Consider the following 12112-nt stretch of genomic DNA (forward strand, 5'->3'; position numbering starts at 1 on the left):
GAAATGGAATAAACTTCCAAGAGCTCTAAGAAAGGAAAAATCAAAGAAAAAATTTAAAAAAGAATTAAAGGAAGAGATGCAAAAAAGACACAAACGAGTTCCAATGGACAAAAAAATTGAAGGCTTTAAAAGTTTATTTTTATAAAATAATTCACGAGAACTAGAAACTGAACCTTAGTTTTTTATTATTATTATTATGTTTAGTTATTCAAGGGAAAGATGTAGTATGTTTGATTTATAATATTACAACATGTAACTTTAACCTTGGGGTTATTCGAATTTACATGTTTGAGATTTAAAAAAAATATGTGTCATTTTCGGCACTTCAGATGATGAGATTTTGCGCTAAAAGGTATTATGTTTCGGTACAACCGAAAACAAGCAGGCTTAAATGTTAATACTTTACTCAAATTGCACTGTGAAATCTTGAATTTTAACGATACCTACATCTGGCATGGAAAAGAGTAATAACATGGTAATTCGTGTATTATGAAATGTTCCAGTTTGGTCGAATTTAAGGAACAGAGCAATGACTTAGAAAACCAAAGCCGCTTGATTATTCAGAGCCTTAACATCAAAGGGACAATAGATTGAAATATTTAGAGTTATTCATCGCTAGAATTATAGGAATTGGGATATTTGAATTTAGACTTTATTGTTGCAACTTGAAAAGGAACTGAAAATACTCGCCCTATGATGTCAGGTTTACAATTGTGCACTTTTTAATATTGCCTCACAATGATTAATACCTTAGTTTGAATTGTGCTATTACTGCTAGTTTTTATTTGTAGAGGTGGAACAACCAAAAAATGCGTTCAGGCTTGATATAATCTCTACGACTGATGGCAGTTTTTTTTGGCGTGTTATACTATAATTCAATTTCACTGATGTTTATCTGGAGTCGAGCTGCGATTTGTCCAATTTATGCACCGGGCTTTTAAAATAAAACGGGAGACATGGAAATCTAAAATAGATATGTGGGGCGGCTTTCTGGTTATGCTGGAAAATGGTGAACATATTGATTTTCCTAATTTGATAGCAGTAATTACTAATTGAGCACACAAAACCGTTGTTGGTAATTTACGTGGGCGTTTATTGCTCACATCTGCCTGACTAAATCTGCCACGTTGCCGCGGTGTTCCCATTTTCCGACTTTTCATTAATATTGGCAATTGTGATCGGAGAAAGCAACCGACAACATTGATTAGCATCATGGAGTTGAAGAACTTGGTTCCCCTTGGTAAGTAGTGAAATCGCTTTAAATGGTTCTCAATCTGGCGAAGCTTCAAACTAATTTTAAAGTTAGGGCGTTGGGAAGTCTCCTAAGGATATGTTGGAAAAAAATCTTTGCCGACCGAGGGACTAAGTGCCATGACAGGCGGGCGCTTGCGCCCTATTGCTGGGCACGGGGACCGAGGGGGCTAAGATTTTGTTCTTAACTAGAGAACGAAAGTGTTGAATTTCATTAGAAATTGAAGTTAGGAGTACAATTTTGGAGATAGGTGAAAAAAAGTTCTTACAAATAAACAGCAGTTGAAATAAACGAAACGTCTCCGATAGTGAAGCAGCCGATTATTTATAGCGGTTTGATTCAAGTTAGGTTTCTAACTAAGGCAAAATTTTGGCCCTAAACAGTCGTAAATTACGACACAAAGTTCCGGGCAAAAAATTCGACTTGCTTCTTTAAGTTTAAGTTCAATGTTTCGAACAAAGCTCTGCAACAAAGTTTTAGTGACAGGTGAAATCAAAACCTGGGGACTGTAAAGGCGCTGATTAACATTTGAGCGAGTTGGAATGCTTAAATGCTGCATTCATTAGCATTATCCTGGGGAGTTACGTCGCTTTGATGTAACGAGCTGCAAGAAAAATTGTAAGTTCGATCCGATTGAGTGCTGGGTGAAAAGCTCATAGGTCAAAGTTCAGGGTGCAAGTTTGTGCCAAAATTGCCGAAGGAATTCCAGATTTTTGGTTTTAATTGCTCTTGAACGAAGTTCATAGCAATTGTTGTAAACGTGTTGGTCTTTTTTATGCAAATATTTTGGTTGACCACTTTGCGCGTTTCTAGAAAATTCTTTGAATTCTAAAGTGACTTCATGATTTCGTTCTTCATTTTTGAGTGATCTCTATTGCTCTTACTCCGATGTAAAGCTTGTTGCTAATGTAAAGTCGGATGCAGCAAAGACAAGAGGCTGGTAGCGGAGTGGTTAGTGTATGAGTTATGGATCGGGAGGTCACTGGTTTGAATCCCGAAGGGATCAAATGTTTTTCAACCCGCCTGTCGTTCGAGAGCAGTTTTTCCAACATTAGTCGGTTTAGACATTCCGACAACAGTTTTGCTGTTTTATAAATTAGTTTTTGTCTGGACCTCAACAACAAATTTGAAATAAATACCGGAAAAAAGAACAGGACCATCAAACCGAGTGGTCGCTCAAGAAAAAGAGGAAATGCAAAATTTTATTGAAATAGTTGCCCGCAGTCAATAAGGCAGATATCTGTCAAATTATGTATATGAAAAACCAGCTTTGCGTGTAAGTGGGGGAAGTTCGTAATAATTTTAAAGTTTGATTTCGTAAAGTTGTTTAAATGCTCTCAAATGAAGTTTGAAGCAACTATTGTAAACTTTTTCTTTTTTATGCAACATTTTTACTTGATAGGTTTCTTCTAGAACATTTTTTCATTTATTTCTGGAGTTACTTTTTCACGCTTGACTTTTTTTTGTTTTTTTTTGTGTAGTTTGAACTGATTGCATTCAGAAACTAATGCTTTTGCTCTAGTAAAACGATTGTGCGATGAGCGTACATAGCTCTTGTAGCGTAGAAGTTAATGTCCTCGACTCATTCGAGAGGTTGTGTTCAAAGTCGTCACCATACAGAAGTATCTGCTCCACAAAAGTCTAGCCTCTGCCGACTTCTGAACTTCCTCGCCAGTCATTCAAGAGCAATTGGTCCGACCTTAGTCGGTTGCTTCAGAAATTCGAACTTATGGAACTTTTGAATTCGATTCGGTTTTTCAAGATTTGGGTAAAAACTTTTTTTTACAAGAAGGTAAAAATTTTGATTCTTTTTGGCTCATAAAATAAATTACGTTTGATTAAGCATGTATAATTTGCAATTATTTTGGCGAGAATGATTTTCCGAAAAGAAGAAATCTCAGAAAAAAAGGTTGAATCTGCGAAGTGGGTTAAGTACTGATTTTTTTTGCAACTTTAAATTATTATGACGTATTGATACCAGGTTTGTATGAATGACTTGAAAATTATCAACACTAAAGTTTTACACTGAAGTTTTCCTGTGTTAAATTATAGCTTCAATTTTTCTAACTTTGTAGGTTTCATATTTTGTACATAGTCACGGACTACCAATGTGTCGAAATATTTTGAACGCTGATTAATTGTCAATTTTTTCATTTCAAACCAAATTTGCTGTATATTTGAGCCATCTTACCAAATACTTTGAAACATCTTTTAAAAATTGTAAGTTTTTGCTATACTGAAATCAACCAAACATGACTTTCAAAATTGAGACATTGATTGTTTGACTAAGCTGTTTAAAATGTCTAAGAAACTTAGTTGACTTTCGTATTTGAATTATTTCATTAAAACATAACAAAACGAAACGTTTAGTGCTCGAAGAAAACTGGACCTGCATTTTTCTAAATTTTACGAAGGAAACAAATTTTGTAAAGTTACCCTTACTTCTAAGTCCATTGATAACAAAAACGAATTGAAAATGAATTTGGCGCATGCTTATTATACAAATCAAGTCAGATGTCGAGAAACTAAATGCATATAAATGAAGAATTCAAGATTTCAAAAAATTGTATTCATCGTTTTGAACATTTGCAAAAAAGCAATTGAAAAAATTGATAAAATATGAAGTAAATTCAGAAGAAAACAGCTAAAAAGGCAACGGCGTGAAAGCTATTAATAAGCCTTTAGCTAAACTAAAGATTTCTTTAGCTCTGTAAACAGTGGCTCTGCGTGAACTAACAATTCTACTATAGTTATGGTTGTGTTTTAATTAAAGCAAGAAAACACAAAAGATTCTACAAAGTTTTAATAGAAACTGTTATCGGAATCTACTGCTCGGAGAAGAACTGAAGAACGCTTATCAATAGGTCAATAGCTTTTTGTGAACGTTTTCCCTTTAAAAGGTTCTCTTCTATTTGAAACTAGAAAATTATACACTGCCAACTTTCTATGTTTACATGACAAGCAAATTTTCGACGAGATTAATTTGAGCAACTGAACCTGAGATTTCAAAATAAAGAGAATGAGTAGCAAAGGGACTTGCAATTGAAAAAAATTTCTCATAAACAGGAAATAAGCAAACAGACAGCAATGTGAAATGATTGGCAAGTTGTATGAAAAAAGTCTAGAAGTGACAGGGCAAAACCACTGCTGAATATGACAGCGTATTAACTGCATACACAGAAGTATAGGTATGAGTAATGTCTGACATTTCCGGTAGTTTTTTGATTTCAATTGCATTTTAAAATGGGAACAAATTGAAAATAACGATTTGTACAAATATAAATACTTATTCATTGGTTATATTTATATCAAATTATATGCACTGAATAGGAATAGCTAGTGAAAGTTAAGTAATTAAATTTTTTTTATTTTTAGCAAAGTTTCTCATTTCTTTGGTTGTTTTCAGCTTCATAAAGCGCCAGTGAAATATAATTGTCTGAAGAGGAATTTCTCGATTCATCATGCCCGGCTGTACCCGGTCTTTATGAGTTAGCTGTTCCCACTGTACAAATATGTTAACATTTTTTTGAATAGTTTGGATAAAAACTATTGAACATGGATGTTACTTGACTATGTGTTTGTTAGAGGAACTTTGAAACTATTCCAAAGCTTTGAAAACAACAAATCGCTTGACTTGTTTGTAAGTAGCCACCAAAAAAACGTAACTGAAGTCTAATGATTAAGTTAAGTAGTAGTGCCGAGTAATTTGTCTAGAACTAACTTCCAGAGAGATTTTAAAGACAGTAACTGAAAATTTTTTCACAAGTTAATTTTACGTCATATTTTTTATTGTTTCTATAGAGATGAAGGTTTTTTTTGTTTTCTTTACGTTTTCGGACTTCAGTTATTACTTTTCCAAGTTATTGACTTCAATCGTAGTTTTGAGTTAAATTAGGAACATCTTTACAATTTGCCAGACAACCAATTACAGGGAAAACGTATTCTGATCCATGTAATCGAAGTATACAAGATGTAGCAAACTGTCAGTATGAAAGACTTAAGTAATAGCTGATAGATATTCGAAATTGCTCAAGCATTATTTGAGAGGAAAAAAATTGTCCTATTATCTTCGCAGTAAAGTTTTTTAGTTGAAATATTTAAAACTGAAAAAATTTGCTGTTTTTGGAGTTATCTTATCAAATACTTTGAAACATGTTTTAAAAGTTATTAGCTTTTGCTATACTGAAATCAACCAAATATGACTTTCAAAATTGAGACATTGATTGTTTGACTAAGCTGTTGAAAATGTTTAAGTAAATTTGTTGTCTTTCGTAATTAAATGGTCATAAAACATACAAAAAAGAACCGTTTCGTACTCAAAGAAAAATGAGACCTGCAAATTTTCCAAGTTTAATTCATAGTTCAGAGTCTTCATTTAGTTAACACCTCAGTCTTTTTAGCTCACAGGCTTTTTGGTGTTCACGAGGGAAATAATTTTTGTGAAGTCACCTTTTTGCTCCATTGCTAATAGAAGTAATTGAGAATGGCGCGTGCTTATTACACAAATCAAGTCATGTCGAGAAACTAAATGCATATAAATGCAAATTTTCAGATCTCAAAAAATTGTGAACATCATTTTGACCATTTGCAAAATATCAGTTGACAAATTTGACGAAAAAAATATGAAAAATATGAATAAAGTAAATTCACAAAAAACAGATAAATAGGCAATGACGTGAAATCTGTTAATTAGCCGATAGCTCAATCAAAGACTTTTGTAGCTCTTTAAGCAGTGGCTCGCTCTGCCTCTAATTCTACTATAAAATTTTACTATACTGCTGCTTGCGCTTTAAATAAAGCGAGAAAACACAGAAGATACTAAAAAATTTTAGTAGAAAATGTTAGCCGGATTCTACTGCTCGAAGATTTGAAAACAGTTCATCAATATGTCAAAAGCCTTTGGCGAAAGGCCAAAAGCTTTTGATCAAAAGTTTCCAGTTTGAAAGGTTCTCTTCTTATTTGAAACAAGAAAATTATGCTCTTCCAATTTCTATGTAAACTTGACAAGCAAATTTTCGACGAGATTAAATTGAGCAACTGAACCTGAGTTTTGAAAATAAAGAGAATGAGTAGCAAAGGCACTTGTCATTGAAAACATTAATTTTTCTCATAAACAGAAAATAAGTATACAGACACTTAGCTGAAATGATTGGCAAGTTGTATGAAAAAAGTCTTTAAGTTAGAGGGCAAAATAAAAGCTGAATATGACACCAGATAGAGAGAGATTTTTTGTATAAACAGAACCTAAGTATAATTAATGTCTGACTTTTCTTTTAATCTTCTGAACTTTTCGATTACAATTGAATTTTAAAATTGGAACATTTGATAATAACGATATTTACAATTAAATAATTATTCATTGGTTAGATTTGTATCAAAATATATGTACTGATTACGAGTAGTTAGTGAAAGTTAAGAAATTAAATGTTTTTAGTTTCAGCAAAATTCCTCACTTCTTTGATTGTTTTCAGCTTCATAAACCGCCAGTGAGATATAATCGTCTGAAGAGGAATTTCTTGATTCATCATGCCCGGCTGTTTTTCCATTGTTTTGTTTTTTTATTGGGGCTTTAGCTGTGAAATGAATAATAGAACATCTGAATTTGCGATCGAATAACTAAGATTGAGATATTACATATCAGGTTAACAAATAATGAGCAGACTCGGGGAAAACTTAGTGTTCGTGAAATCCTTCGCTAAAAATTTGCTCAAAATTATATATGCTGAGGGTTGCCAATCATTTTAGTTATACTGTTTGTGACTGATGCAAAACAAAGATAATAACGAAAAATGATACCTCACACTGCTTTCCACGTGAAACACATCAATTGGCGAAAATCGTTGAGTATATAGTTCTTTCTGCACTAAATGGGTTCGGGCAGTTAAGATATGTGAGTTTGCGTAGGTAGGTTTTATTCAGGGAATCTTAGCGAGCGAAAAAACAGAAAATTAAGAGAGTTAAGAGATCTTCTTTCAGTCAGGAAAGATTAACAGAAAACGCCTCCTGTTTAATAATGTAGCTAAGATATCCTCATGGCAATTGCACCATTTGGTCAAAGGAGGTCAGTCTTTTTCGTCCTTGATCAGTTTATTCGACGTTTAAGCTCATTCCTCTGTTTTAGTTATATTGGCCGCAGTTGTGTGTCTCTACAGAGCCGAAGCGTACTATGGTATGTAATGACATAATTTCACAAAAGTGATTCAATTTAGTGATAAGTAAACTGTTTTCAAACGCTATTTTAGAACACAACGAATTTTTGGTAATTATTTCATTTTTTTGCCTTGCTGAGCACTAAAAACTGTCTCCATTATGGTAACGATGATTTGTTCAAAACTTTATAGTTTAGGGAAAATCACTACTGTTTTTCGGTACACAAAAACCGACAAAATCACGAAGTTACAAGTAAATTTACAATTTTTCTGAACAGAAGGGAACCAATTTTTCCAATTCTGCCCCAACACACGTTCCCCACCAGTTTAGAGGGCATATAGTTTTTAGTTTTTACGCCCCCTCCCCACCCCCCGTCGCGTGTGCTATTTTTTACATAGCAAGGTGCTATATAACATTGCATATTTTAAGTGGGAGTAAATTTTTTGCAAACTCAATGTAGTGTGACACTGTCAACTGTTAAGGGTCAGCATAACGGGACCCCGGATGTTCTATGATTGAGATGGAAGGAAATGCCTTTTGAACTGAAGCCTGAAGCCTCATTGAACACAAGATTTTTAATAATCAAAATTCCTTCCAAAGTTCGTTCTGTCAAAATTTCATGTGGGGGTCAAACCTTTTTCTCTCAACTGAACTTAATTGTGAAGAGACAGTTTTGAGCGAAAAACTTAGGGGGTTGCCGTACTTGTCTAAATAAAAAACGCTGAAATCTTTTTTTGCTATTTCATGAAACCTGGCTCCCTTATAGTTTACAAAAACATTGAAAAAGTAAAGATTTGGAAAGGCAACGATCCTAAAGTCAGAATGACTTATCGTTCTTACCAAGCCACAGATGAGTGCAATAGTTGTAAAAATGGAATAGAAGCGGGGAAAAGTTTCACCCAACTTTTCTCCCCATTTTATCAATTGCCCGCCAAGCCTGTTATTCGATCTGGAAATCCTTTTTTTTGTATCCAGACTTTTCTCATTGTATTCCAAATTACGCTCTAAGAACAAATCAGAACAAAAAATGTCGCCGCCGTATTCGTATAAAAGATTTTAGCAAAAACTAGTTTTTTCGGAATTTTTCCCACTGTGTTTGATATCCTTTTGACATTGATTAAAATTTTGATATATGATGTAATCAGTGTTGAAAATTTGATGTAAAATCTTTCGGAGTTAAAAAATTTTTTTTAAAAACCACGTAAATTTTTTTAGCATCAATTTCATTTTCCTGCGTTTTTAATAAGTTATGACGGTGTAAAAAGCAATGAGAAGAAAATTGAAAATGTTCCATTGTAAATTAAATGTTGTCGCTTTTTACAGACACAAAATAGTTATTATAAGAAAACCTTTTAAACAATACATCTGATCTCGCAGAGATTTTTGGTGTCTCTGATAGGAATACAGACTTAGATTGTTCTATGGTTCTAATTAAGATTCTCCCCTTATTAGGATCGTCATAACAATACTGATTATGGCTCTTATTATTAATCGTCTCAACCCAGAAACTACAGACTAAAACAACCTGTATAAATTTTAGTTTTTGATGCAAAGTTCTGTTTTTGTGATAGACAGTAAGATGCTTTGCCGCTTTAGTTTTTGTTAAGAGCAGCAAAGGAGCAAAGGGTTGTAAACAAAAACTTCCAAATGTTTTCAAAAAATATTGAAGATATATTTTTTAGACTCTTAAATCTCTAAAAAGCAAAAAGCATGGTATAAAAGAGGCAGACGATTCATATGCTAACCAATTGAGAACTCTCTTCGCCTTTTAAATTTTTTAAGATCTAAGCTTCCACCTTCAAGGTCTTTTTTGAAAAAATAAAACAAATACTCCACCAAGGACAGTTTTCAAAAAAATCCTCAACTTTTAAGTGGGCAAAAACAAAAATGATTTGATTGATTTCTCCAATGTAGCTGTATGATTGCAAAAGTTCAATCTAATTGGTGATTATAGCTTGTGTTCGTGTAAAATGAGAATCGTTTGCACAATGTCTTGATCTCTTCACTTCAGAAGTTCACACAAAACTGGTAACTAGATTGCGCCGACTCGAGATTTTTGTGCTTGACTAATTTTTTACACAGAATTCTCTAAGATTTAATTTTCAAGTTTTTTGCTCTTTTTCAGGTAGTTTTTCATCGGAGGCTAAATGGAATAGTCTAATAGAATAGAGAATGCAGGGGAATAATTTAGTAACATACTATGGAACACCGCTCGCCAAATTTCAGAAAAATTTTCACCTTATTCCGACCTCCTCAAATGTCGGCTGCTAAATGCTAACAAATTGCTAGCTAATTATTTTAAAGTAAAAAAAAACATTTAACAACATATTTTTATATACAGAGCGTTTATAAAATTTGTTTCTAAATTTTATGACAGAAAACTTCTATTATGCGTGAGTTGCGAATTACAGCAGCATTCCAATGTCAACCGAGACTAGCTTTGCGTCTTCAAATAATCAACTCATTATGCGTATTCAGTAGTTTGAGATCTGGAAAAGTAACACCGAATTAGCAGAACAAAGGAGTGAATTGAGAGTGACTGAATCTCGAAGCGATTCGACAAAAGTATGAATGAATACATTTGGTGCTAAAAATTTTCATACTACGAAAATGAAAAAAATAAGGATATACGAGACTTTAGAATAAGCAGTTCATTTTTTGAGTTAAAAAGAGCAACAAAAGAGCAAAGGGTTGTAAAAAAATTTCGGCGTCTTTTCAACAGTTAATGAAGATATTAATTTTTTAGATTCCTCAATCTGTGAAAAACTTGGTATAAAAGAGGCAGACAATTCATATGTCACCCAATTGAGAACTCTTTGCCTGCTAAAATTGTTTGAGATATAAGCTTTCCCTTTTAAGGATACAATAAACGACATCAGGTTCATTTTTGGAAAACTAAAACAAAAACTTCATCACTGACAGAGCTTTCTAAAAATCCTTGATTTTTCACGGAGCAAAAACATTTTTGATTTGTTTGATTTCTGCAATGTTGCGCCATGATAGCAAAAGTTTAAACTAATCTGTGATCAAAGCTTGTGTTTGTGTAAAAGGAGAATCATTTACACAATGACTTGATCTCTTCACTTCCGAAATTCACAAAAAGAAGTGGTAACTAGACTGCGCGGAGCTTTTTGTGCTTGACTAATTTTTTACACAGAATTCTCTAAATTTAAATTTTTAACAGTTTTTGCTATTGTTCAAGAATTTTTTCATCAGAGGCTAAATGGAATAGTCTAATGGAATAGAGAACTCAGGGAAATAATTTAACAACATTATATGGAACGCCGTTTGCCAAATTTCAGAAAAATCTGTACCTTATTCCGACCTCCTCAAATGTCGGCTACTAAATGCTAAAAAATTGCTAGCTAATTGTTTTACAATAGATATTTTCCATTTAATTAAATTATCACATTATTATATATAGAGCGTTTCTAAATTTGCTTCTAAAAATTATGACAGAAAACTTTTGTTATGTGTACGTAGATTTACGTAAAAAATTATTTATGTGATTTGCGGTGCGAATTACAGCGGCTTTCCAATGTCAACTGAGACTAATTTTGCTTTAATACTCAACTCATTACACGAATTTACTAGTTTGAGATCTAGAAAGGAAACACCAAATTTGCTGAACAAAGGAGTGAATTGAGAGTGACTGAAGCTCGAAGCGATTCGACAAGAGAATGAATAAATACAATTAGTACTAAGATTTCATAGCACGGATACGAAAAGAAAGGATATATGAAACTTCAGAATAAGCGGGGAAATTTCTTGAGTTGAACTGAGGTAGAGATAATGAACAAAAGAAAATCGGATGACTGATATAATTAGGTACAAATGGCTATGTATCACGTTTCCCCTGATGAAGGAAAAAATAATATGTGCATTTTTTGTTTGTAACTTTTTCTGTGACGTTTTTGGTAGAGAATTGATGTACTTGTGGTGTGTTGATTTTTTTGATCATTCAACCTAAAGTCGAAAATTGCTCATTTTGTTCGAAAGATTTTCCCGAACTTACCTAAATTCGTAAATTAATAGAATCATAAGCGGACATTGCTCAGCGATGTAACGAACTACTTTCAAACGATAAAATACATGTTGAAAAATTATATTACTTTGCAAATTTTATAGAAACTGTTACACGCTCAGTTATTTGTCAGGTGGTAAAATTGCCCTGCGATAAAACAAACGTAGCTTAATTTTTGTTGAACGATGTGTTTAGACTACGACTATGACTACTGGTACGGTGGTTACGACTATGATGAAGATGACGACTATGACTACAACTACAATAGATGTGAGTACTCGAAATGTCAGTTTTTTAGGGGGAGGGGATCTAAACATAGTGCAATTTCTGTGGAACACTTTTAAAATGATTTTGGCGAAACAAAGAATGGAACCGTAGTGTTTTTTTGTACAAAATTTACTAATTTATTTATACAAATCCTTAAGAAATTTTATAAGATTTATCAGGCTTAGAAAGGCAGCATACATAAAAGGAACAACCATCGGGTCAGAACTTTAACATAAATCTCGCACCCTCATGCCCTTAGTACAAAGCAGTTTCATGACCTGTGACAGCATTTGTAGATAAGATCATTGCTCAAGATTTGTCTTGATCACATAATTCCTAGACCCAGGCTCCTTTTATGTTTCTTACTGACTGGAAACGATCATTTCTCTTGTCACTGAAATCTCAATTGTTCTGTCTCA

At 33.2% G+C, this 12112-nt stretch overlaps 1 protein-coding gene across 1 annotated transcript in view; it reads left to right on the top strand.

The window, feature by feature from the left end:
• The first annotated feature begins 234 nt into the window (after window positions 1–234).
• The window catches only part of LOC142351126 (uncharacterized), a 14245-nt gene continuing 2367 nt past the window's right edge, over window positions 235–12112 (top strand). Inside the window, exons 1-3 of the mRNA XM_075403223.1 lie at window positions 235–1240; window positions 7374–7421; window positions 11622–11696. Of these exons, the coding sequence (XP_075259338.1) occupies window positions 1213–1240; window positions 7374–7421; window positions 11622–11696 (151 nt within the window). The 5' untranslated portion in view covers window positions 235–1212. The remainder of the gene's footprint in view (window positions 1241–7373; window positions 7422–11621; window positions 11697–12112) is intronic.

This window comes from Convolutriloba macropyga, chromosome 1 (genome assembly GCF_964194025.1).
Source record: "Convolutriloba macropyga chromosome 1, txConMacr16.3, whole genome shotgun sequence".
Classification (NCBI taxonomy): domain Eukaryota; kingdom Metazoa; phylum Xenacoelomorpha; order Acoela; family Convolutidae; genus Convolutriloba; species Convolutriloba macropyga.